We start from the raw sequence: 27,503 nt of genomic DNA, 5'->3' as shown, positions 1-27,503 counted from the left end.
ACTGACTGAACTTAGATGGCTATTAGTAATCTTTTAGTACCGGTAGTAGCAGTAACTATAGGTCGCCTTTCCCGACGTGTTTCACCCAGGGGGGCTTCCTCAGGGGATATTGGAGAACTAGATAGCAAAAAGTTAAGAATGAAGTCTCAATAAAAGCAAAAAAGATCTGGTTTTGGGAGTTGGCTGCAGTGCATTCAACCGGGTCATTCATATTCAATTTATAATGAAAATTATATAGCAGTAAGCCCACTGTAGAAAGGATTGATGGAAGATCAGCTGTAAATCTAATGATAGAAGTGGCTCTGTATTTTGGAGTTTCCCTGATTAAACGTTCTACTTTATGCTGTCACCCTATAAGGTTGATGAATGGGTAGAGGGTAGTTGTACTTTGTTGGTATATTAGTGTATATGGAGGTGTATGTATTGTTAAATGGATTTATTAGATTAGTATAGGGGCCCAGCCTGACCGCGGTCAGCCAACACAAAGGGCTGAATCAGATAGTATTGCATGGGAAGCCACATTTGCATGCCAAAGTCAAATTGTCGCCCTCTGCCCTGGACCGAGACAAGAATGCTGCAGAGAGGGGTACCTTATCATTGTCGTTATGTCCATCACTTAAAGGATGAGGAGGATGAAGAAGGCTGAGATGTCACCAGACCAAAGTCAAATCCAGGGTTGGGATTTAAACTGTGCTCATAAAACAATCATCCCAAATATAATAAACTGCATGTGACTTTGCACCAATACGGACACATTTGGAGAAGGTTAGGGTCTGGGAGCTTTAGGTAGATTAGAGATGAGCTTAAATCTTAACCAAAGCCAAAACTAAAGGAAGTGGGAAAATAAATGGATCTGCTTGCAAGAACAACAGGCCAAGTTACCTGGGTGGGCAAAGGCAGCTGAACGCCTGCCAGCTGCCCAATAACTGCCCACCTAATGTCTTCAGTATGATTTACCATTTGAACTAATGTGAATGGCCACTTTCATTTGTTTCAATTCTAAAGCAACAAAGAAATGGCAAATGGGTGGTGGATGGCTGCTTAATGAGTGGGTAGCTGGCATTCTGCTACCCATAAACCATGTGTGAATCATACATATAACTTGTCCTCAATGCTATTGACTTCAAACTTCCTCCTGTTACTTTGCTCAGGTAGTGCCAAGGTGGTGCAACAGATAGGAGAACACCCTAACCTTGTCACTGCTGTGTGCAAGTCTTTTAAGTATACATATATATATATAGCTATTGTTTTATGTTTTATGTTTTGGATATTGTAAGAAAGCCTTAGAACCCCTGATAGGTTAATATTCCTCTATAGGTCCCTTCTGAGGGTAATCCACTCCTCATCCTGCATGGGTATTTGCATTGAGACAGAAAGTGAGGCAAAATCCAAAAATTGACAATTGTCACCAGGACAGCAATTGAGAGGAAATCTTCCATTGGAGACCATTTTTCCAGTAGCAACTGTCTAAGAGTATACTATCATTCTCTTTATAGAAATTTGCTTTTACTTCCTGTTGCATCTGGGAAATAGGAAATGAAGAGAAATCTTAATATTAGCTTATAAACAGTAAAAGACAAACTCACAGATGTTTTACCATTACCTATTCTATCAAAAACAATAAAGTCTTGTCAAAAGTTTATGTAAACTTCTATTTCCCCCCTTTGGACTGTTAAAGATAATATTACAAAGAATTTATATAGCACCGACATATTACACAGCTTTGTACAAACTCCATAGTCATGTCACTAACTGTCCCTAAAAGGAGTTCACAATTTAACGTCCCTACCATAATCATATGTCATTATCACACTCTAAGGTCAATTTTATGGGGAAACCAATTACCAAACTGAATGTTTTATAAATGTGGGAGAAAACCCAGGCAGAACCTGCAAATTCTATGCAGGTAATATTCTGGCCAAGATCCAGAAACTGGGACCAAATGCTGCAAAGGCTGAAGTGCTAACCACTGAGCCACCATGCTGCCCAGATACCAATAAAACTGTTGATCCTTCCAGAACTCCTGACAGCTGATAACTTTGTGTGCTCTGTACCTGCACTGCAACAAGTTACACAGTTCCCAATGATTTCTGAGGACTACTGAACAACACCCTTCCATGGTATGAAGATGTGCAGGTGAGGTGTTTGAAGCTCTTATGGTGACAACTAAGGCTAAAGATACAGAAGAAGATTACAAAAGTAGGTTACTGGCAGGGTCACCAGGTGACAAAAGGTAAAAAAAGAATGAAATAAGAAAAGGAAACACTGGAAAGTTACGTTCCAATATGCTTTACAAATGGCCAGGTGTGAATGACGAATTCCAGAATAAGAGCCTTGGAAATTCTCTGGCATTCCTGACTTAGAGATGTTTTTTTTCCCCAGGAAAATCTGTGTGTATTACCATGCACTGTACAATGGAGACCAACTCCGAAACATCTAGGAGTTTTTTATATCGGAGCCAATAGGATTTTCCGGCACATAGAATTTTTAAAACTTTTTCTCCACCTGTGGCTAAATAATGATATTGTAATGAATAATTCAAAGGTGCAAATGAACCTTTTGGGGGTCATGAATATCCATATATAATCTTTGTTATAGGCAGAACGCTTCTCATGGACCCAGATGCCTTTTTTTACATCTTTCTTTCACAAATCTCAGATGATTTGAAACTCCTTAGAGCAGTGTTTCTGAATCAGAGTTCCTCCAGAGGTTGCTGGGGGTTCCTTGAGCAATGAGCAGGTGAAGTGACACCAATGACATTTGTGCCTATCTATAAGGGTGACATTCTTCCCAATGGCACATGAACAGCCTTTAGTAAATTACCCCAATCCTTCTAATTTCTCCAGTTAGCTCTCTAGTTATAACTCCCCTCTTTTTGAAAAAAATGGCTCGACATCTACTTTTAATGCCATAAAATAACCTGAAAATAAGGTTCTCCACAGATCCAATTATTCCAGGACTGGGGCAGCCTCCAGAACTTGGTAAGTTTGGAACGTTTGCTAAAATTTAGTTACTGTATCAGCAAGCTGCACAAAAAAAGCAAAAAAAGCCAAGAGCTAAATAAATCCATCCAATAGATGGCGGTGGTGAGGGCACATCAGGGAGCACAGTATGCAGTGGATAAAGAAATGGCATGCTGTGCTGTATGTACACAGAGCAGACAAGGAGTTTACTGTGTTAATGACACCCAGAGCAAACACTTGGGAGAGCTTGCAGCTTGCTGTTTAGGCTGAATCAGGGATTGTGGCAGATTTCGACGTAGGTGAAAACTTTGACGAAGACCGAAGACTTTGCCAGGAGTACTAAAGCAGAGTGAATCTTTCAGGAAGCTATGATCTGCACCCAGATGCCCCCTCCCACCAGCCATAATCTGCCTGCATTGCATAGAGAGCACCAAAACTCTATCATTGTACCCTAAATAAGATGCAATGAAAATGGAAAAATTTTATTTAAAATGTTTTGACATTTTTGGCAATGGACCAGCCTAGGCTATGTGCCCATGGAAGGTATAGCACCATGTTGCATGGCTTTATTTTGGAAGTAGGGAGTCACTTCTGTATTTTGGTGATAATTAGGGATTGGGGCTTACAACACACACATGATGATTGTCAGCTCTTCGTTCAGGGTCCTCTATATCTGTCTGTATCTGTCAGTCATTACCTACCCCTATTTAATGTACAGTGCTGTGTAATATGTTGGTGCTATAAAAAAAAAATTTGTTATTATTATTAGTAATAATAAAAATATTAATAATATTATATCATAGAGGGCTCCTTTGTCATTTTGTTAGTAAAACTGATCCTGTCTTGCCTTCCTTACCGTCTTAGGTCTACTAAATCATCCCATTTCTTTGGTGCTATTGTCATGTTGTCTTTACTTTCTACCTGCTTAAAAGTTGTCAGCAGGACAGGAAATGGGGAATAATGGGAATATTTATTAAAGGAATATAGAAGATACATAGAAAATGAAGACTGATCAAAGTGAACTCCTTGCAAAGGTTACTTCACTTAGCTTAGCAAAAGGGGATAAAGCTTTGCTGATCTCAACCATCCAATCATGTGCAAGCAAAAATCATATTTGGCATGTGATTGGGTCTGATTTATTAAAGACTGGAGATAGGGGAACCTGGGTGATTCAGCAAATCAGAGATGTATCTGGTCCAGGACTGAAAACATTTACCAACTAATAGCTAATAAGAATGTTTAAGAAATCCAATTGAGATTTATTGGGTCACCCAGATTCTCCTATGATAGTCTATCTTCTCCAGTCTTGGAAAACTTTAATACAGCAGACCTATTAGTCCTAATTTTTTGAGCTCTCCAAGATTAGAGATAGAGTATCATGAGGGGAACTTGGGTGATCCAGCAAATCAGAAATGAACCTGGCCCAGGATTGAAAACATTTACCAACTAATATGGGAAATTGCAAAAAGAGGTTTGTGGCTCAAAAGTTGTAGCCCCCCCCCCTTTTCTCCTAATTAACAGCTAATAGGAATGTTTAGGAAATACAGCTCTCCAAGGCTGGAGCGGCTACACTTTCCTGGAATGGATCTGATCCAGAATTAAAAACATTGGCTAACAAATAGCAAATGACTTTAGGAAATCCATTCCAGATTTGCTGGATCACCCAGCTTCACTGATGAAAGTGTATCCTCTCCAGCCTTGAAGAGCTTATAGTGTGAACTATCACCACATTCACTATTCCAAATGAATCATTCCTTGCAAGCTGATAATTCACAGTGCTAAGTGAACAGCCTAAATTCCTTTAGTAAATCAACCCCAATCTTTCTTAGAAACCTGACAGGTTGACCTATGTTTAAAAAATCTGATTTCTACTTTAAATATCATAAAATAACCGGAATATAAAGTTCGTCACAGATCCACGAGTACGATTATTCCAGAACCGGTGCAGATTCTACAACTCGGTACGTTTTGGAATATTCGCTATAATTTAGTTACTGTATCAGCAAGCTGGAAAAAAAAAGAAAAAAGCGAAAAGCTATTTAAATCCATCCAATAGATGGCGGCGGTGAGGCCACATCCGGGCCCGGTATGCTGTCAATAAGAAAGCTGTGCTGTATGTATACAGAGCAGGCAAGGACGAGGAGTTTACTGTGTGTATGACACCCAGAGCAAAGACTTGGGAGAGCTAGCAGCTTGCTGTTTCGCAGTCGTCTCCGAGTGCCAGCTGTAGCCATGCAGGCTGAATCGGGGATTGTGGCAGATTTCGACGTAGGCGAAGACTTTCACGAAGAGCCCAAGACGTATTACGAGCTGAAGAGCCAACCTTTAAATTACAGGTCGGTGACATCTGCTTGGGCGACAATGCTTCTTCCATGCACAGGTTAAAATAACAGCCTATATCTATTTATATTCCTCGCCACGCTTACTCCCTATATGGCGTAAAGGATTTAAAGGACTGCGACACCTCAATAAAAAAAAGTTACGTTATATACTAAAGTTCAGGCTGTTCACTTAGCAAAGTGAAGATCAATCTGCAAAGGGATTGATCACTTAGCTTACAGGTGAAGATCTGCCGTGTTTTTTCCATTTCCTTGCACGTGATTGGGTATTCTTTGAATATTCACCAAGCTATATAAATTAACCCATCGCAATGACTTCTTTTTTCTTTGCTAAGTGAACAACCTGTCTTTTGTGTACATGAGCTTTAGATGTGTAAAAGGCTCGGTGCTTGCAGAAATAATATTTTTGACATTGGTGTAACTTTATTCTCAGGAAGACAAATGTCGCTAAGGAATATTGTTCTCCGGTATATAACGTTATATGAAATATATGATGCTACCCTATGCTTCCTAAAGCCTGATTTGCTGGTCCTTTAATTTCCCCAGAATCCGGATCGTTCTAGGTTACATCGAAGTCTAGAACTTTTGCAGGGAAATAGGTTACCGGATTGTATGGGGGGCACTATGGGCTCTTTGACCTCCGTTACAAAATAGAATGTTCTGCTATGTACGGTGATAATGAATGCTTTTTGCTGCTATGAAATGTCTCGTTCTGTTCACAATTGTAGTCGGTGTTCAAGGTTAGCTTGCAGAATAATTGCTGCCTCGGCATTATTCTCAGTTGCATTTGGGGGCCATTTGGTGAACTCAAGCGAAGTTGCAAAATGAATATCCCCAGAACTTCTTAGATCATTGTTCTTTTATGAAAATGTAATATTGGTCAATGATTGTTGGTTGGTTGTAGCTAAGTGGACCTGTCATGTCTTGAATCTGTACCTGTGGCCTCACCTTCAGCTCCACCTTGCCATGCCCACCACCCCCACCATTCTACAAACCAATGAGCGTGCCGGTGTTAGTCATTGAGGAGCTACTGTTGGTTTGAGCAGATTGTTGGTTAACCATTACCTGTCTGGATTAGGAAGCAGACAGCTCTTATAGCAGTATACCCAAAGCTTGGTCACTCGAGAACCAACCTACGATATGGGAAACAAAGGGTAATATCACTTGTCTCCCCCATACCTGGGATTACCTATTGTGGAGGAGCTATGGAGGAAAACTGGGGGGACATGGGAACATGGGCGAGCAGGTATGTGTCTGTATTGGCTACTATGCTCTTTAACTTGTTACCTTGCCTTGTATAAATGCACCTTGTGTATCAATTAATTTGTAAATGTCAAGGAAGGTGCCAACTCCTCCAGGTTACTATTACAGGAAAAAGAACAAAAAAGAGAAAACGTTTTGGATTTTTTTGGCAATTTCTGTAACAATTTTTTGTATTAAGCATAAGTAGAAGAATAATACAAAAATTGTGTAATTATGTATCATTTCATTCTCTTGCTGTAAGTGCACCTTGTGATATCTCCTTTTCTCCATTGGTATTTCAAGAATTAAGTGACAGGTCCACTTTAAAAAAAATACATTTGCGTGAATAATCTAATGACATGCTGGAGTGTATGAGAACGTGGATCATGTGTAATGAGATATTTGACTTTTATGTCACTTTCCAGTCCACTGATTGGGTAATGCCCCCGGAACGGCAGATCTTACTTACCTCGTGGGTACTGGAAAATGCTACAAACTTCTCCTAAACACTCACTATGCAATATTTTCAATTGCCTTGAGAGAAAGGTTCAATTCATTAAAAAATGATAACATTGATTTTTTTTATAATTGATTTTTGAGTAAAATGTTAATAAATCATTAATTGGTATTTGTTGATTGTTTAACCACTAATGGTGCCATTGATCAGCATTGGTTTAGATATAATAGTGAAAATGATTGTGATTTCAATTGAATATTGAATAATGGGATGGGACATTGACGTCAAGAGTTTACGTACGTAGCTATGTATATTAAAGGGGAACTCCAGCACATTTTCCTGCTTATATTACTATTATTAAGTAAAAGTATTTATATAGCACCAACATATTACGCATCACTGTACATTAAATAAGAGCCCCGGTGTCACTTTCACTTCCCTCAATTTTAGAGATTAATCAGCAGCAATTAACATCCAATCCCTGCACCTAGTAAACAACGGAATCGATTGTATAGTATTGACTGATCACCAATCATTGATCAATGCTTCAATGGATCAATTGCAATTATTAATTTTAGATGTAGTTACTATTGGTGAATTATTATAATTATATTTTAGCAGCCTGATCACACAGTGTGTGCCCAGCCTTATAATAATGAACTATGAAAGGGTTAATACCACTGACAGCTCTTTACTGTTGTTAGTGTCCCCGGCTGGGAAGATTTGATCTCACTTCCTGTCTTGGTGATGATAGGAAAGAAGTCAAGGGAGATTTTCAAAACAATGAGCCAAACAGCAGTGGATGTTGTTGAGGTTTAACCCTAAATGATTTAATCAACAAAGGACGTATGTCTGGCTTTCCACTTAGTGCCAGTCCTCATATTAAATCCTTTTGCACCCTTGCCCTGGCAAACCCCACCTAACCGATAATACACATTTTGAAAAGTTCAGGATTCACCTAAATCTGCCGTCTAGGTGCCTTGCCAGCACCACATCCATTTATAGGGGATCTCTAACCCAATGCCCATGCTGGCCAGTCCCATGCAGTCACCTTGCAATGATGTCGCCGCTGATGCTGCATCCCCTTATGGATCCTCGGAGCAGCAAACAGATGGGGGGGTGGAACTGATGGGTGATTAATATTTTTACTTTTATTTTACTTTTTTACTTTATTTAATTTTCACTTTTATTTCATAGTTTTCACAACTTTTACACAACCTTAATAATAAATTGATACAATTGTATAACTGTAGCCTTATAATAATATGTAAGAGGGGCACTCAATGTATTACGTTTGTGTCTGCTGTCTCCTTCCTTAAACCTAGTATTCATTGGAATATTGACCTCCGGGTTATCACAGATTAAAATGTTGTTAATCTCATCATAATAATTTGAATACCAAATAAAATTGGTTGCTGTATAGACATCAGAGGAGCAGCATGTTGTACCACCATCAGGTGGAAACGTCTTGGGGTCATTTCAAAGCAAAGTACAACTGGCAACACTCCAGGAAATCAGAACTAATTTTTTGCTGTCTTGTTTTTAAATGTATGTAAAGATGATTTTTAAAATTTTTTTTAGAATGATAAAGGGTTCGATCTCTTTTTAGGTTTTTATTATGTGTGTAAAATCCTTTCTGCGGATCCTTCAGTGCCTTATATGAGGTTACATAGAAAACATACCGGGAGAGATTCCAGCACAGCGAAAGGCAGCATCAGGAGTTCACTGAGGTCATTAATGTAATAAAAAAGGAAATATAGAACAAACATACCAAGTGATAGAGAGAGTGATAAAAGGGTAAACATAGTCCAGCAATGTTACGGGAACGCCCAGGACGCTGTCATCAAGGTGGACAATGTGGCAGATATTGTTCTGGGTGCCATGAAAACTATTGCATGCACCCGCCATGGCAAATATTTATTGGGTTGGTGACCATATGGATTCTTCTTTTTATTAGGTTTGGTTCAGACCACTATGGAGGTCACTTACCCAGATTTTCCGAAGCTAAAATAACCCCAATTGGTAAGCACCATCACTCAAATTTAGAATAGGAGGGAATGGAAACGTTTAGATAAAGTTTGGAATCAGATTGGCAGTGAGTATGAAATTTGCTGTTTATGGCTTTTCTTGGTCAATATTTGCAGATTATGGCCCACTTACCCACCAAAGTGCCTCCCTCCGATGCTGCAATGGCTGCAGTGCCCCTCATTGTTCCTTCACTGCCACTGTCATCTTTGCCCGGTCTTCTTCCAGGTTCGATCCATCATTGCCCGGGTTGGGATGGCATAGTGCTGTCACAGGTGCGTCCTGTATTGCAGTGTCAGGCCAAAACCTTTTTTTGAATTTTCGTAAAAAATAGGTAAGGGTAAGAATTCCTTTTTTCTTCTCTTAGGGGCAAATTTTACCCTCATTTTCCATTCTGCCTGCAGGTACAAAAACTCCTACATTTGCATCCCATGCCTGACGCGTTTCGCCTCCTGTTGGGGCATAATTGTTGAAGCCATTATGATTAAAGCTAGTTTAATTTGCATATATTTGTCCTTTTTTGCCACTTCATCAACATGCTCAAAAATACATTTTCCATAAAACTTTTTTTGATTGCATTACATACCTCATTTTAGAACCAGTGACGTCATCACTGGGTCTTTGTGCTTTTCTATGCTATGCAGGCAGATCATGCTATGCTGGTGGGAGAAGTCCAAAGCTCACTTTACATAGTTCCCTAAAATCAGGAAGCTGTGGTCATGCTCGCATGTGATCCTGACCCTCCATAATTAAAGGAAGTGAAATCCAAGGCGTGAGCCAGGGATAGGGCTGGGGAGGGAGGGGCTTTATGATACTAGATGCCCCCCAGCCAGAAGATAAGCAGCTACCACTTGCTGCAGCTTCAAGTGCACATTGTAAGACGTAAAAGAGAGGAGCCAATACAACTGTGCAAAATGGCAGGTGAGCAGCTTCAAGCCCCAGAAGGAAGCGAGCGAAACGCGTCAGCTGGAGATCTTGGAGAGGATGTCCTTGTTACTGCTGGAATAATACAGATTTGTGTTGGAGGGATCAGCGTGGTGTGGTTTCTCTATTTATATTGTATATTTATATATGTATATTTTAGCTATCAGACTATTCTGTGTTTTAAGTTGTTTGGCAGGGGAAGTGAAGATGTCCATGCAAATATAAAAGACACATGAATGCAGCCAAGTATACAGTATATGTTTAACCTGGGATCAACCTCCTACAGTGCCTGTACAGCAGAGCTCAGCGTGTGAGAGGGAGAACCAGTACAAGGAGGCAATCTGTTGTGCTGCAGTGCAAGGAGAATACTGATAGGAGGAGAGAGCAGAGAGAGAAGGTTATGTTTCTGCTGCCTCACCTTTACCATAGACCTGTAAACCTTGCTAAACTGCAGCATAGAAAAGCCTTATGCGCTGTGCTGTGTAACTTGTCACTTGCTGCGTGTTAATGCCCGAAGCTGTAGTGGAAGTGTAGGGAGTGGATCTGTTGACGCGGCAAAACAAATCCCATTGTCAGCTGTAGATTACATAACAGTCAACAGGTCAGATCAGTAAGGAAAACCTGCAGACCAACTTTGTTAAACCAACAAACTGGCAAAGCTTCACAGAGCATTGGTTTTATTTGTGCAGATGAATGCCGACATGGGCTTCTGAGGCCTGGAAGACACGGGACTATTTTCACATCCGTTCTGATAAAATTATCTGATCTGATACAAACCCAAAGGGAAACCAGAAGCTGACCAATCATAAGCTGGCCTATGAAAAACATGGAGGGTTTTCCCACCTTTAATTAATTATTGGAGACTAAAGGGAGCTAAACAATTTATGGAAGATGGTTTGCCAGACTCTTTCTAAAACAATGTTTGTTATTTGATTGTATTTGGGGGTCAGATAGTTATATGCAAATCTTGACTTTTCTTGAAAAGTCAAGCTTGGCCCCACCCCTGAACTATGTAAAGTTTTTCCATTGGTTTGGAAAGCAAACTACTGAGGTCATTGTTGATTTCAGATTGTGTGCATGTCATATGTAACTTGTTTGTGAAATCTGATTGAGACGACTCTCAGAATTCATTGGCAGGTGCAGCTGACCTCCATCTGAGTTGAATTCATTCTGCCTAAAGTTGCATTTTCATAGATAAAGAGAGATGAAGTTCTGATGATAACAAAAACCATGGGCATGGGCCCTTTCAAACAGGAAGGAACGAGGGATGGGTCCAGGCTTGACTTTTGCAGGAAAAGTCAAGATTTGCATATAACTTTAACTGCTTATAACTCTGATCATTCTGTCGCACATTTTTAATGCATTTTTTAACTGTAGAGGTTTGTGATGGCTTAACAATACATAAAACAGAAGGGAATAATAAATGTAATGTGCTTGTCTATTATAGGCAAATGAGACATAGCCAGTCTTGATGGTAATAGACAGGTCCTCTTTGCAGAAGATTGTACCGCATACTCTGCCCCCTATCAAAAGATCATTGAACGGGGCTCTTCCCAGTCATGCTGTGGTATGATGAAAGGCAGAAGGGTAATGATGGTTTCTTATCTGGGCAGGCAATGCTTGCTGACGGCACAAAACCGATTGTTCAATTCTCAGGACTTTGGTGAGCTATGGAGATCTTTCTGCCATAGTCAGCACTGGCTGCACTCTCACCATTTTTTCCTTGCTTTATCAGTTCTGGTTCATGTAGTCAACCCAGATGTTTTTTTTTCTTTTCACTTTCACTTTTAAATTAGATAGAAACCATTGCTGAATGGCCATTGGTTGGTTCTTTGGAAAATAAATCAAACATTCTCCCTTGTGTTACCGCAACACACCAATGTGAATTAAAGGGAATTAATGGCCATTAAAGGGAATTGCTGAACTCTTCTTCCAGTTCCTTGGCTGCCATGTTAAAGCAATAGCTATAGAAAATTCAGATTCACTGATTCAGAACAAGGGTGAATATTAGGTGTTTTGACTTTTTATAATCTGCACTTATCCAAGAAAATGAAAATACTGCCACCGGGGACAGACGACATCCAAAATTTTGTGACGGCCAGTCATGGCGGACTTCATTTTTAGATTAGTAAAGGTTCACTTGGTTGCTTCATTTGTGTGGTCAAAGTTGGGAATCCAAACCCTGTGTAAGCTCTGTGATAGCGCTTATACAGAGTTAATGACTTCCTCGTCAGGTGATAGTATTTGAAACTGGTGATTGGAATGGGTAATTTTAACTATATCTATACCCAACTTCTTTTCTTTCTAATTTCCAATAGCTCCCTGTACAAGTCAGGCAGAGAATATTAGTGGCAATGGTGCGAGCTAATCTGTTTCTGACACATAAAGCAGGCGAGAAAGACCGCACAATTCCAAGGGGCCCCAGGCCATAGGTTGGGCTTCAGTAACCTATGGCTTCTAATATAACACAGACCAGGTGAACAGGAAGAGGGTAGAGAAAAATATGGTTTAACAGTTTCCCTTGTAGAGGTTAAGGATGAATTGCTCTTTAGTGCCTGCAGCTACTGAGGCCAGTGAGGGTTGCTTTAAAAATCAATAATGGCTTGTTAAAAATATGTGGATATTTTTTAATGATAGTCTGGCTAGACTTCTACTTTACTGTATTCTTCAGAGATGATGATGAGCAAGGCCTACAAGTTGGGGAGAGTTAAAGGGGAAGTCTTGCTCATTCACAATCCAATCAGCAAGCTGGAGATAAAGACAGCTGTTAGCTGTAGAGGTGTCATCGGCTGGGTACACAATGTCGGGTTATGATTCACAAGCCTGTATGGATTTTATGGAAGGCCATTCACATATTTTATCTTAGTATTTAGCATTTGGCCAGAGTTCTGGTTTAGGTTGCCTATTACTCGTGCAAGGAAGCAGCTGTTTTTTTCAGACTCCCAACCTTCCACCCACCCAGCCATGCTCATTGAGACTTCAGTAACAAATAGAATGTGGAACATCTTTACTGTTACTAATTCTGTTCAGAGCACTTCTTTCTTCTCGGTTTTGTTTCCCTCCACAAACTCTTGTTGCAAACCGCAAAAGAAAAAAAAAAATCTTCCTAGAAAAAGAAAGATTAATATCTCAGCTTTTTCACTGCAGATTTCCAGCGCACTCAACCAGATCATTGCCTATTAATAGGTCTGCAGATTGTCCAATTTTTTTTAGCCTTCTGCGCGGTCTCTACAGGAGTGGCACTGATTGCAGCGGAGGGGAGAGGGGGCTGCTAGTACTTTATGCCGGGACATTTTGCATAGAGTCCAGATGTGTCTGCAACAACGGTATTGCAAAACTAAATCATCCATCTGTTTCTCTTTTTTTTTCTCTCTTCCTGCATGTTCAACTGACCAATCTGAGATACAGCAAGAATCAAAATAAAAGAATGACTAATGAATGTCTAAGATTATTTTCTACTTTTACCATTGGTAATCTGCATAGAATTGCTTAGCTTGACAGATGTGGTCCTCGGAAGTGCATTGTGGTTACTGTGAATTCTTTACCTTTTGGATTTTTGCAAGATCAGCTTCAAGGTAAAGTGATTGAGTCTCCTTAAAGCTCCCCTCTGACTCCATCATATTGGAATTACGATTAGGTCCCTGTGCAAGTTCTAAGTCATGGTGTTGGAGCACCGGATGGATGGAGTCTTCCTCAACCTTGATAGGCCACTAGAACTGAGATATGGGTTATACGTAGCTCAGTCCTATGTCTGGAGGGAGAAAAAGTTCAATCTCCGGATAAGGAAGGGATTCTTCACTGTAAGGTCTGTGAAAATGTGGAATCGGCTCCCTCAGGAAGTAGTTTCAGCAGCACAGAATATAACTGGGTATAAAGGCTTTAAACTAAAGATAACAGAGACTGTTGATCCAGGGAACATCCGATTGCTTCATGGAATCAGGAAGGAATTTTTTCCTTTGTTAGAGCAAATTGAACCAGGGTTTTTTTCCTTCCTCTGGATCAACTATGTCTTTTAGGGTTTTATATCTGGAATATGTTTATTTTCCCAGTGGTGGAACTTGAAGGACTTTTTTAAACCTAACTATGAAATCACCTGCACCTTTATCCAGAAGAGTATTTGATGGCTAGATATCAATAGGTTTGAGCTATGGATTAAAGGGGATCACATGGTCCTCTCTATCCAGAAGAGTATTTAATGGCTAGGTATTAGTAGATTCAAGCAATGGAGCATACATCCCCCGCCCATCCAAAAAGTATTTTATGAGGGAGTATCAATATGTCTGTTGTATGGATTATAGGAGGTCACATGGTCCTCCTTATCCAGAAAAGTATTGATGACTAGGTTTCAATAGGTCGCACTATGTATTATAGGAAGTTTCATGGTCCGAAATTTACCAAAGGTTATTTGATGGCTAGGTATCAATACATTTCAGCCATGGATTATAAATCACACGGTCCTCCCTATCAAAAAGCGTAGGTATCATTAAGTTCAAACTATGGATAATAATGGTCTTCCCAATCCAATAGAGTATTTGAGGACTGGGTATCAATATTTTTAGTTTTTGGTTATAGGATGTCATATGGTCCTCCCCATCCAAAAGAGTATTTCATGGCTGGGTATCAATAGGTCTGAGCTATGAATTACAGGAGGTAACAATCTTCTCCCTATCCAGAAGAGTGTGCTGGGTATCGATGGATTCAAGCTATGGATTATAAAAGGTCACACGGCCCTCCTTATGCATAAGTGTTTTTAATGACTAGGTATCAATATTTTCAAGCTGTGGATTACAAAAGGTCACGCAGTCCTCTTTATTCGGAAAGTATTTGATGCCTAGCCATCATAAGACTTGAGCTATGGAATATAGACGGTCACATGGTCCTCCCTATTTAGAAGAGTATTTGATGGCTAGGTATCAATATTTTCAAGCTTTTATTATAGGAGGTCACTAGTCCTCCCTATTCAGAAGAGTTTATGATGGGGTTCCAAATGACAGAAGCACACAAAGACTATAAGAACAGGTAAGCTGAGGGGGCTCCTTGAGGTTGACCTGTCATATAAAAATTGTGGGGGCTGCAGTTGTTGACCTCCTGACTATTAGTTATGGCTGCAATACTTTCCACACCAATGACCCAGTGGTGTACGGTGCTAATCACTTGTGCTGAAATGCCAAAACCATTTTGACAGGAGAGTGAGAATGGTGACATGAGTACATCAGTCTACTACTTCTCCATTCACATTCACTGTTCAGTCACAGGCGAGGGAAGAACAACACAGACGTTTAAGTGTTACAAGTCTCCTGTCCTGTGCTGTGTAGCAGAGCTGCCTGAATCCCAGGACTGAATGGGGATAAATACAAATCCTTTTATGTATTTATTCTGTATATTTAGCTGTTTGCCTAGATTTCCGCTTTAACCTTGGAAGTTGTGTAGCTACCGGTGTTGTTTGGAGGTGAGAAGTCACAAGAGGTCAGGAAGAAGGCGTCTCAGCTTGTCAGGTTAGCAGTGCGCGTTGCAGCTTTGGTAAAGAAGTCTTTTCTACTAATGAAGATCACGCTTTTCTTTTTTTTTTCCTGATTAACCAATGCAGCACCGGAAAATACAAAGAAGCACAAGGCTGACGGAGATCTAATTTGCTCATTTATATTGTAGCGTGATTCGAATGAACGCTGATTACATTGGGATTCCAGGCTTTCACGCTCAGCTCAATACGCCGCCTTGTCTGTGTGCTGCCATTTAAGGGATTTACCCCATCACGGCTCTGCCAGGCACTTTAGGTTAATGTTTACAGTTGTTCCAGTGGTGGAGCAGTGGAAAATATCCTTTATTTAGAATCGATCACATGGTCCTGCTTAGGAACAGTGCAAAGAAAGAGGAAACTGAGAGTCTTCAGAGAAAGGCCAGTCAATGATTTTAATAAAAAAATTCCAACTTCTGTTTCCCTAGAAATTCTCTAGAAGGAGGCACTCACCTTTAATTAAAATCCTTCAATTCCTGGTATTTCTAGGGCAGTTTAGTTTTATATTAAAAAATCTAGCATCAGATTCAATTTCTCTCCTTTAAATGCATGCATGCTAAGTATTGTATAACACGGCACCATCTTTGCTCAGGAACCAACCAGGGTCACTACATACTCCCTGGACTGAAATGCAGGCTCAGGGATGGCAAAAATGTCAATCTGAATGGCTGTGGTGTTGAAAGTCTGCCACAGATCAGCCCATGCTGCAGTCTATTCATGAAAAGTTACAATGTTGCAGTATGATCATTTCTGCCTGCAGCAGATTGATCATAGCTCTCTATGCTCTTCTAGAGCTCATTTTTACCTTGTGGCTATGTCATATCTATTCATACAGATTTGGAAAGTCACCCCTAGGTCTTCAACCCAAAGCCCAAAGTGGAGCGGGCTTGTCCAGGTATGGGCAGATAGGGTTTGTGTAAGTAATGGTTGAGGCTTATTGTGTCCCAGCTTTTGCTTTAAAGTTCCAGCTGTGTGAATGTATTGTTTTCACTTACTGGGTCATTTAACAGGTCCAGGTCTGAGAAAACCAATGCAGCCATCACTGGAGTGCGAGTAGATAGGAAATTGCTGCAGAGAGCCTGCAAGTGGTTAGTAGCACTGAAATACAAGAATGAAAAGGAAAAGTTAAAAAGTTTTTTCTTTTAGATTTGTTTCTAGATTTTCAGATTTTTGCAGATTAGATATCTAAAAATTAGGAGCTGCATCCACTTTTTAGCTTCTCTAACTGCTGTGAATCTACAGTATTACAATCAAGCATTATATTATAACAAACTGTAGTTTTACAACTCTGCAATGGAGAAAAGAGAAGCAGAATCTGGTACTAACCTTCGACCTTTTCTATATGACATCACCTCTGCAGTTATTCTCTTATCGGTCTATAGTAACTACACACATCATAAAGCTCATCAGATAATGATAGTTTACTTTATGGAATAATAGTATATGAAATATTTCACTGTACATGGAATACATCATTTCACAGATAAATCAGAGAAAATGATCAGGTGATACACAGTTATCACCTCTTCCACTACAATAGGAACATTTCATTTTATAAAATATATAAATATAAATAAATAAATATATATATATATATATATATATAGTTATTAGTGCTGATGACCTTTCTATTAGTACAAGTTCTCATTAATCCATTTAAAATGTCACCCCTTCGGTTTTGGACCATATAGTTCAATGTTATTGCTGATTTATGGTTCTTTATTTGCTATTAAGAAGTTTGGGCATTTGGATGGCAAAGTTGCCCCTCTACTTCCCTTTGTTATTGCAGACCCCGTCCCACCGTGACAGCACCTCCTGTGTGACTGAAGAATGTTTGGTACTATATATATTTAATGCTTGATAAAAACCTACCCTTCAATGTGCAGAAATTGCCTGTTCTAGCAAACCTAAGCATATAAAAAAGTTGTTTCTTAATTAGCCCCTTATTGACTGCTTTTTCTCCAAACCCATTTTTTTTTAAGTTCTAACTTAACTGTTTTAAGTAAGTGAAATTGTTCAGCTTGGATATTGTTTACACATTCTTATTAAGCACTTAATCGGGTTTAAAACAAGCCCTCACCGACCTTAGTAGATGCAGACACTGTGGAGCAATTCATCCATACGCTTCATGACAGAAGCACTGAAGTCATTCAAATCAGATTTCCCTGCCTTCCTCACCTGGGACTGACTTGGCAGCCTTGCAGCTCCTAAATCTCCAAGTAGACACAGAGTAGGTGATCCTGGTGGGGGAACACTAAGCTGCAGCAGAGGGGAGCTGAGCTAAGTTCCTGAAGAGAGAATGACTTAGGCTATGTACACAAAGCAGATGTTTTTTTTACATGTCTACTATGGCCCCCAGATGTTGTTCATAAATTTTTCCTGGTGGAGCAATGAATGATTAAGCAGAAATGCCTACTGTATTCCATTGGAGGAAAGCACAGCGGGGAGCAGATCAGTAATCATTTGCCCATACCATAGAATAGAACAGCACTGTGTGTACAGCATTCTTCTGTTCTTCTGTCACTGGAAATGATTATTTCCTACAGCAGTAATCTGACGTCTGCACACGGCTTTAGACTATTTCAGTTACTTCTGCTGCTGTAAACTTTGAGGATGAATTGCTCCACAGTGGCTTAAACTATAGAAGTGGTGAAGCCTTTTAAAGCTTATTGTCTGGATATTAGCTATTGCAAGTCCATAGCCTGGCCATATGTTAATATTTATTTGTCTGCTATATGAAAATAAAAAAAGGGAAAGGGCAAGTGAGATTAGTCTTTTGGGTTGGGTGTAGAGTAATGATAACTAATGCACATCCTGCTGGATGATCACCGACTGATGATTTCATTTTCTGATAAAGCTGAGGAAAGACTACGCAAAGGAAAAAACAGTTCAGCTCTAAACTATGTTTGCCCTCGGTTCATATCAGTGCACGTGAGAAATTCTTTCATGGATAGACGGTTATAAAATGCTTTTATTGGCTCTGCCCTTTTTCCTTTCTATTAGTAAGGATGGGTGCCGGACAATATTACAGAGCTGATCACAGCGACCATAAAAGATATCTGAGCACCGGGGAAGAACATTTTTATATATCATTGGAGCTCTGGTCTTATTATGAAGAAGGATATTGCAGCAAGAAACAAATGCCCTGCTGTTCTATACACCCTTCTGAAAATGCTGGTTGGTTGGTTGTCAGGTCCTGGGTTAATAATGCTCATGACACCGACATAGGACAAGTCTTGATCTTCCTATGTGTCCAGCCACGTGCAAAAATTGATGCCCAACCTCTCCTATTCATTGGAATGGGAGAGGTTGGGACCACAGATGAGGGCACATGAACTCACTGTTGGTCTAAAATGGCCCTTCACTGCAAAAAAAAAAAATGCTGAAGGAAATTGTATTTCTGGGTATGGAGGAGCATGTAACTCTCTCCATGTCACATTTGTGGGTCAATCAGAGTTGCCAATATAGATGCCAATAAGATTTGGTTCCGCTGACTTGTAGCTCTTTAGTCCCGGTAGCTTGGGAAGTGGTTGGGATGTGGAAGGTAGGTAAGTACATGTATATATCTGTGCATTAAAGTGAAACTTTTCTTTGTCCTGCATAGATAAATGACAGGTTCACTTTAAATGCTTCCCATTTTCTGCAATTACTTCTTATTGTGCATACTTACTCATTTCCACTTATTGCAGTGAATTGGTAAATTCTTCATTTTCTGTATTTTACGTTCTGAAGGCCCAGGCAGAGGGGGATTCTGGTGGGTTCATTTCAGTAATCGTCCGCTAGATCATTATAAGTGGGCCGCAGTGTCAGATAGGGGTATGCAGTGTAGGATATTGGAAGCCATTCATCATATGCAAAATATGTCAGGCAGAACAATAGCGGTTCTGTGCCTCCATAGAGATTACGAATCTATTGTGTCTAACAGAGACGCAGTACTTCAGGCCAGGCGCTTGATTGGTGCTCGGAGAGTTCGTCAGCCGCAATGCTTCAGCCCATTTACTGTTATTTGTGCTATATTGTGGCTTCTCCGCGTAGATCCAAGGGAATCCAAAACTACATTTTTCAGGGACACCAAATCCAAATGAAGGACCCATATGGAACAGGAATGGTTCACTGTTGCCACTGTTGCCCCAGATTATAACACTGCCCCCACAGGCACCCCATATCATATTACTGCCCCTACAGGCATCCCAGATCATAAAACTGTCCTCACGGGCACCCCAGATCATAATATTGCCCCCACAGGCACCCCGGATCATAACACTTTCTCCATAGGCACCCCAGATCATAACACTGCCTCCACAGGCACCCCAGATCATAACACTGCCTCCACAGGCACCCCAGATCATGCCATAGCCCCCCACAGGCACCCCAGATCATAACACTGCTCTCATAGGAACCCCAGATAATAACACAGCCCCTACAGGCATCCCAAATCATAACACGGCCTCCACAGGCCTCCCAGATCATAACACTGCACCTACAAGCCCCCCAGATTATAATTTTGCCCCCACAGGCACCCCAGATCATAACACTTCCCTCATAGAAACCCCAGATCCTAACACTGGCCCCACAGGCACCCCAGATCATAACACTGCCCTTTAGGAATGCCAGATCATATTATTGCCCCCCAGGAACCCCAGATCATAACACTACCCCCACAGACACCCCAGATCATAACACTGCCACCAGGAACCCCAGTTCATAATATTGCCCCCACATGCATCCCAGATCATAACACTGCCCCCACAGGCACCCCCACCAGATTATAAAACTGCCCCAACCGGGAAAATGGGGCCACCTTGTAAACCCTGTGAACTCATGCACACTGATCTCACCCTCAAACCAAGGACAAGCCCAAGGAAGCATTAATATTGCACACACAAGCACAGGCGCCCATATCTTTGTACTTTTGCAGGCCTGTTGTAGGGCTAGCGACAGTCATAGAGATTATTTAATTCCACTTTCTTTTTTTTATATTGCTTTATGATTATAAATATGTGGCAAATAGTGCTTTGTAGAGTTTTCCTGAGCTTGGCGTAAATTTAATGAGGCATTTGGCAAACAAAGAGAATGGCTTCTGTTGCTCTCATGAGTGCTGAGTAAAGCTTATGAGCGCTTGGTTTGTCACCCACATTTTGAATCATTGTTGCAGAAAATAAATATACTCTTTTATGCTTCACATATGAATTCTACACTACAAACATGCAAAATTATGCAAAATTTTCAGATTTTGGACCCCAATAAGAATCTGTGCAAATCAAACCCCCCTCACCCCCTTATAGATATGCCACACCAATATTATAATATAAGATCAGGATTGATACCTGAAATGATAAACTCACTTACTTTCACTAATATCCTGGATCCTGCACCAACTGGACGCGCAGCAGTCAGCTTTTTAGTGTGAGAATTTGTTTGCTTTGATAAATGGACATAAGGAGATGAGCTTCTAAATGCTAAGTAAACATAGCAGGATCACTTTACTTAGTAGATGAACTGATGTCAGCAAAAGAAACATAAAAACCCCACAAAAATAAGAAATAGGACTTTTAAAGCATTTAAAATATATAATAATTATAACAAATGATTCCTCTATTAAAAACGTAATATTTATTATTTTAAAAACAATATACATAATTATACAACTTGCAATAGTCTTAGTGTTTCTAGGGATCTACGCGTTTCACGGACTTAGATCCACTTCCTCAGGAACCACTCTGAGAGCTACAGTCACATAATTACATAAAAAGTGTACATAGTTACAAAGTAAGTCAGGTTGAAGAAAGACATAAGTCCATCAAGTTCAACCCTTAGGGAAATAAACATATCTCAGATATAGAACCTTATTGATCCAGAGGAAGGCAAAAAAAAAAAACCCTGGTACATTTTGCTCTAACAGGATAAAAAAAATTCCTTCCTGAACTATATGCACAATTACAAATATATACTCAGTAATAATTTATTACTGTAATAGTCACATATTTATGTGATTATGTGACTATAGGTCTCAGAGTGGTTCCTGAGGAAGCAAATCTAAGTCCGTGAAACGCGTAGAACCCTAAAAACATCATTGCAAGTTAAATAATTATGTATACTGTTTTTAAAACAATAAAAAATAAGTTTTTAATAGAAGAATCATTTGTTATAATTAATGGATATGTTAGATTCTTTAAAAGTCCTATTTGCTATATTTGTGGGTTTGTTGTAATGCTATTGGGATGTGGCATGGCTAAATAGGTTAGGTGGGGGAACCTTAGGAAAATAAAGATCTCTAACCCTCCTTCTGAACATGACTTAATCATGTGTTATGCATGCTATTGTACTGTGAAAATTTCCCTGAGTCAAAGGTAGGTAGGATACGCTATATGGGCAATATAAAGTTGGGCGATAGATTGTAATTGTATGTGGTCCTAGACTGTAACTCCCCTTTAAATTAACTACCCGGAAAGTTCAGAACCATAACTGTGATGCAACTGCACAGTGTTTATACATTGTTACTATATTAGTAGTGACCGCAAAACCACTAACACACGGTCATTTTCCATGACAGGTTGCCAGAAGTATGCTGTTGCACGCTGTCAGCGATGCCTCCGTGCACAAAATCAATTGCAGTTGTGTTAGAACAACAATATAATGGGCTCAGCAGTTGTGTTTTTCCCTTGTGTATTGTCCCTTCCTTTATTATGTGTATTTAGAGAATGCCATGCAAAGAAAAACTGCTGACTGTATTAATGCTCAGGAATGGGAATCATCTGTGCAATTTTAATAGAATGTAATCGCAGCATCTCCAGCTCTCCATTTTGACAGTACAAGCGGCCTTTTCTCCCAGCAGATGGGGAACAGTGGTGGCCTATTGTGTGGGCAGCACAATACAAACCAGGCACCACACATTGCCTACTGTCTCTGGATTTCAGATCTTGCTCACTTGGAAGCCAGTCTGAGAAGCATTAGTAACTGCGTTTCCTAATTCTATGCACCGAAGACTGGAAGACAGGTGCTCTTTGGGAGCTACACTGGTAAAAAAGCAAATGTGTGGTTTGGTATATATGCCAAAAATACTTGATTGCACATAATCTTACATGTCATCCTCATAAAATGTAAGTAAAATTATGCACTGGGGTCATTAGATTGTAAGCTGTTCAGGACAGGGTCCTCTCCTCCTCCTTGTCACTGTCTGTATCTGTTTGTCATTTGAAACTTCTATATAATGTAGTTCAGAATAGAACAAGAGCAGGGAGATCCTTGCACTGTAAGACCTCAGGTACAGCTTTCGCTCCAGCAAAGAGAACAGTGATCAGCATAGTAATTACATCACTAAATCTCACTCCATATCTGGTGAAGCCAGCTACTCATAAACCTATATGTTTGATAGCAAATCCCCATTTTCTCTTTTTTTCAGGCCCACTTTAAGGAGAAACTCCTCTTTTTAACTGTAGATTAGAGTTTTTGAGTCACTAGGTCAGAAAGTGAGAGATGAAAATTCAATGATCCTGAGAAATCAAACGAAGTTAAAGGTTAATAGAAGGAAAGGGTAAATCCTTCCTTACTTTATCCATAAACTAAACAACCTCAACGAGTCCAGTTGAATATTATTGGCTACTACTAGATATACCATTCAAGAGAACCTTTGCACATTCTTTAATAAACCAACACAGGCATATTTGGGTGGTGACCATTTGACAATAGCTATCCCCTAGACAAGAAGGTCAAATATTCTGTAGGTCAGACCATCATTTCTATTAGTTAAATACGTTAAAAATAAAGGAGCAAAGATAAAGAATTCACATGCTATAAATAAGTGATCCACTTTACCAAGAGAACCATATCTCTAAAAGGATACTGAGCACAAAACAATATTCTCCACTTACCTATCACTGTCCCATCCAGATTTCATTCCTGGGGGTTTTCTGTAAACTACACAAAGTTTTTCTGCAACTTCCAATAATGCTGACAGCTAAGAATGTGACTCCAGCAATGAATGCCACCTAGTGCCCATCGTGAGCACTGCACCAATTATTCTGCACAGTCTATATCCAGTGACAATGATTTATTAGCAGGGAATGATGTCCTTTAGTATATTCTGTTTGTGGGAATATATGAAGGGGTTGAGTAACTCTTGCTCATGGTTCAGTTGCCATGATGGCCTTTGGAAATGGACGGATAGTCTGACTTTTGCAGTGGGAGAAAATAAATGAAGAAATACAATACAGATAGTGACATATGAATATTTCATGTTGTATTTATATAGTGCTGACATATAACCCAGTGCTGTACAAAATCCAGAGGGATACAAAGGGATATTCCTATTAGTTTTCAATCAGATTTCTGCAAAAATTTGTTCAATATTGAGTAGTTAACGTGATAAAATGATTTATATTCCAGATTGTTTGCCAGCCATATATCTAATAGCATATGGCTAACCTAAAACCAGCCTATGTACACATAAACAGCAGTAATAGGTTATATTTGCAAAATTGCTTGGTATTCCTAGATATGAAAATCAAGTGTTACGAAAACAAAAACAAATGAAATGTGCTCTTTGGTGTAGAGTGTCTTTAATTTGGCAGTGGACCATAGACTGTCTAAGGGAGATTCCTGACCTAGACTCATGCGTCAGATGGAGACATTATGCCACATGTTTATCTTTATTTACCCACTTCAAAAATGCTGTCCTGGTTTCCAAATTCAGCCTTTAGTAACCTCTGTCCTGAACCGGTGTTGTAAGCAAAGCATTGCATTCAGACAAGTCTGGATGACATCTATAACTCAGATATCATAAAGCCGTCATGACACGAACACAGGCCATCAATAGGATGATCCCTATACTAAAATCCTGATAAATAGACATTTCTTGGCTCATTCTCATCGATATTCTGTGTAGAGATTTATTTATAATTTAAAGTTTTTTTTCATTGTCTGGTTTTAAATTTGCTGGAAAAAAATACAAAACAGCCTAATGATGGGTAAAGAGTAGATTCCATGAGCTCAATGACGCTCAGGTTCCATATAAAGAGTTTCTACACCCAATATAAAATGTTGCTGTTTATTGGACTTTAAATGTGGAAGCTACATTAGTTTTTTCAGTACTTTTTTAACTTGTGATTCCACCAGTAACACACTATTTGCCTTTCCTATTGACTACACATTTGTTTTACCATATTGTATTAAATGATATTGGAGAGCCCTCATTTTCAGTTATGACTCTGTGTAATCAAACCACATGTAGGATATGCTGTGTAGTGTTAGGTCCCTTAATACAAAAGAAGTTAGAGCTTAACATTTATTGTGTTCAAGATATTACAATAATATTAGCACCCAATTCTAGGCACCCTCCAGTGTCTATACCTCTAAACCCCCCTACATCCTGTTCTAGGAATCCTCCAGGACCTATATTCATCTTATATATGCCCACTGTTTATTCTAGGCAATCTATGCTCATCTTAAAGCAGAACTGAACTTGTCTAGGTAGAGGACCTGTGGTTGCTGAATCCAAGGGAGCCGCCATCTTTCTTATACTTTATACTTTAAATATACAGCCACACCCTGTTATAGGCACCCTCCAGTACCTATACTCACCTTATATATACTGCCACATTCAATTTTAAGCATCTTCCAATACCTATTCTCAACCTATGTGTCCCTCCACTCTCCAATCTAGGCAACCTTCAGTACCTATACTCACCTGCAACACCATTATAGGTACCCTCTATTGCACCCTCTATTTCATTCTCAAATGGCGTTCCCTCAGATGTTGCTAGGGTTTCCTTAGACTTTGGCTGAATGAGTTCAATTGTGATTTGACCTGGTAGTTTCATGGTTGGCAGAGTCAGTGGTGTGACACCAAAGCTTTTTTTAGATCTATAAAGGGGATTTTATTTCTTTCCATTACCCTCCAATGTAACATGCATTTTTTCCATTGACCTTCTATGGTTTTAGTGGTTTACCATAATTTAAACAACTATATCCAGGGTCCCTCAAGGGTAAAAAGGCTGAGTAAGGCTGCTCTTGTGCATATATTTATACATCCTGTCCTAGGCACCCTCCAGTAGGGATACTTACTATATTATCCACCACCACGCCCTGTCCTAGCCACCTTCCAGTGCCGATATCACTATATCATCCTCTATACCCTGTGCTAGGTACCCTCCAGTGATAACACTTACTATATCTACCACCATGGCCTGACCTAGGCACCCTCCAGTAGGGATCCTCCCTATATCATCCACCATGTCCTGTCCTAGGCACCCTCCAGTAGGGATCCTCCCTATATCATCCACCATGTCCTGTCCTAGGCACCCTCCAGTAGGGATCCTCCCTATATCATCCACCATGTCCTGTCCTAGGCACCCTCCAGTAGGGATCCTCCCTATATCATCCACCATGTCCTGTCCTAGGCACCCTCCAGTAGGGATCCTCCCTATATCTTCCACCATGCCCTCTCCTAGGCACCCTCCAGTAGGGATCCTCCCTATATCATCCACCATGTCCTGTCCTAGGCACCCTCCAGTGCCGTTACTCACTATATCATCCAGCATACCCTGACCTAGGCACTCTCCAGTGCCGATACTCACTATATCATCCACTATACCCTGACCTAGGCACTCTCCAGTGCCAATACTCACTATATCATCCACTATACCCTGTCCTAGGTACCCTCCAGTGATAAAACTTACTATATATACCACCATGGCCTGACCTATGCACCCTCCAGTATGGATACTCACTATATCTACCACCATGCCCTCACCTAGGCACCCTCCAGTAGGGATCCCCCCTATATCATCCACCATGTCCTGTCCTAGGCACCTTCCAGTGCCGATAATCACTATATCTCCCAACATGCCTTGACCTAGGCACTCTCCAGTGCCAATACTCACTATATCATCCACCATACTCTGTCCAAGACACAGTCCAGTGCTGATACTCACTATATATAAATCTACCACCATGCCCTGTCCTAGCCACTGTCCGCAATGGGAAGGCAAGGGGGGGGTTCGAGTTCAGGGAAAAAAGTAAGTAAACGTGCTCTTTACATCCCTCATGGATTTACAAAACTTTATGTTTAATCCCTGGAGTTCAGCTTTTTGTTAAACCCAAAATAAATCATCCCAACCTTCCTTTAAATTCGATAAACGGGAGCCCATAATTGTAAAGCGTGATCTTGTTTAGTACATGGAACCTTTGCTCTGGATTTGCCTAACAGGGTATATCCTGTGTTAGAATCATGTGTGCCAGCTGACCATGTTGTCTTCACAGATCTTGTCTGAGTTTCTGTTATGCTCGTACACAGAACAATTTCTCTAATTTCATTATCAGCATTTAAATAGAAAAAAAACATTATCTGTTTTTTTCCAGCATGTGGTAACAGCCGAGATTCAGATCTTTGCCTGTATACTGCTGCTTGGTGATAATTCATATATCTTACTGGCAAAACAATATTTGATTAAAAATGTGTTGCACCAGCTGATAAAAGGACATACTGTTAAACGATTAACAACAAGGACATGTCCATTTACTTTCTGCATGCAATTTTTCAGACGTGCATGTAAAAGAGATTACTTCTATGTGTTAATGTTTTTTAAAGCTTATTTCAGTGTTTATGTTATAATTTTGTATACACATGGGTGCAGCTTCTCACAATGCAGATTTATGTGTTGACTGATTGGGCCTGATTTATTAAAGCTCTCCAAGGCTGGAGAGAATATACTTTCATCAGTGAAGCTGGGTGATCCAGAAAACCTAGAATGGTTTTCCTAAAAATCCTTTGTTTTGAATCCTGGATCAGATCCATTCCAGGTTTGCTGGATCACCCAGCTTCACTGCTGAAAATGTATCCCCTCCAGCCTTGTAGAGCTTTAATAAATCAGAGTTATTAAATACAATGCACTCCCTGTTCGACTAATATTTAAGTTTACTTGAATCTTTTAGTGAAATTCCATTAAAGTGGAGGGCAGATAGTATATTGGATGTAACCCGGTGACTCCAATCTTTGCTCTTTTGGCAGAGCTAGGCTGGCCAAAGAAGGTTGGCACCTT

General features: G+C 40.0%; 1 protein-coding gene across 7 annotated transcripts in view; it reads left to right on the top strand.

The window, feature by feature from the left end:
* Positions 1–5,072: 5,072 nt before the first annotated feature.
* Positions 5,073–27,503, top strand: part of MITF (melanocyte inducing transcription factor) — a 132,863-nt gene continuing 110,432 nt past the window's right edge. For 3 of the 7 annotated variants that reach the window (XM_072420770.1, XM_072420767.1, XM_072420763.1), the window contains exon 1: positions 5,074–5,299. In XM_072420770.1, the coding sequence (XP_072276871.1) occupies positions 5,196–5,299 (104 nt within the window). In that variant the 5' untranslated portion in view covers positions 5,074–5,195. Of the gene's footprint in view, positions 5,300–6,206; positions 6,549–27,503 lie in introns of those variants that run through there. The other 4 variants (XM_072420762.1, XM_072420761.1, XM_072420771.1 and 1 more) reach the window with 3 other exon arrangements.

Source organism: Pyxicephalus adspersus, chromosome 8 (assembly GCF_032062135.1).
Source record: "Pyxicephalus adspersus chromosome 8, UCB_Pads_2.0, whole genome shotgun sequence".
Classification (NCBI taxonomy): domain Eukaryota; kingdom Metazoa; phylum Chordata; class Amphibia; order Anura; family Pyxicephalidae; genus Pyxicephalus; species Pyxicephalus adspersus.
Note: the sequence above shows the minus strand (reverse complement) of the source record. Positions and strands in the feature narration are given on the sequence as shown.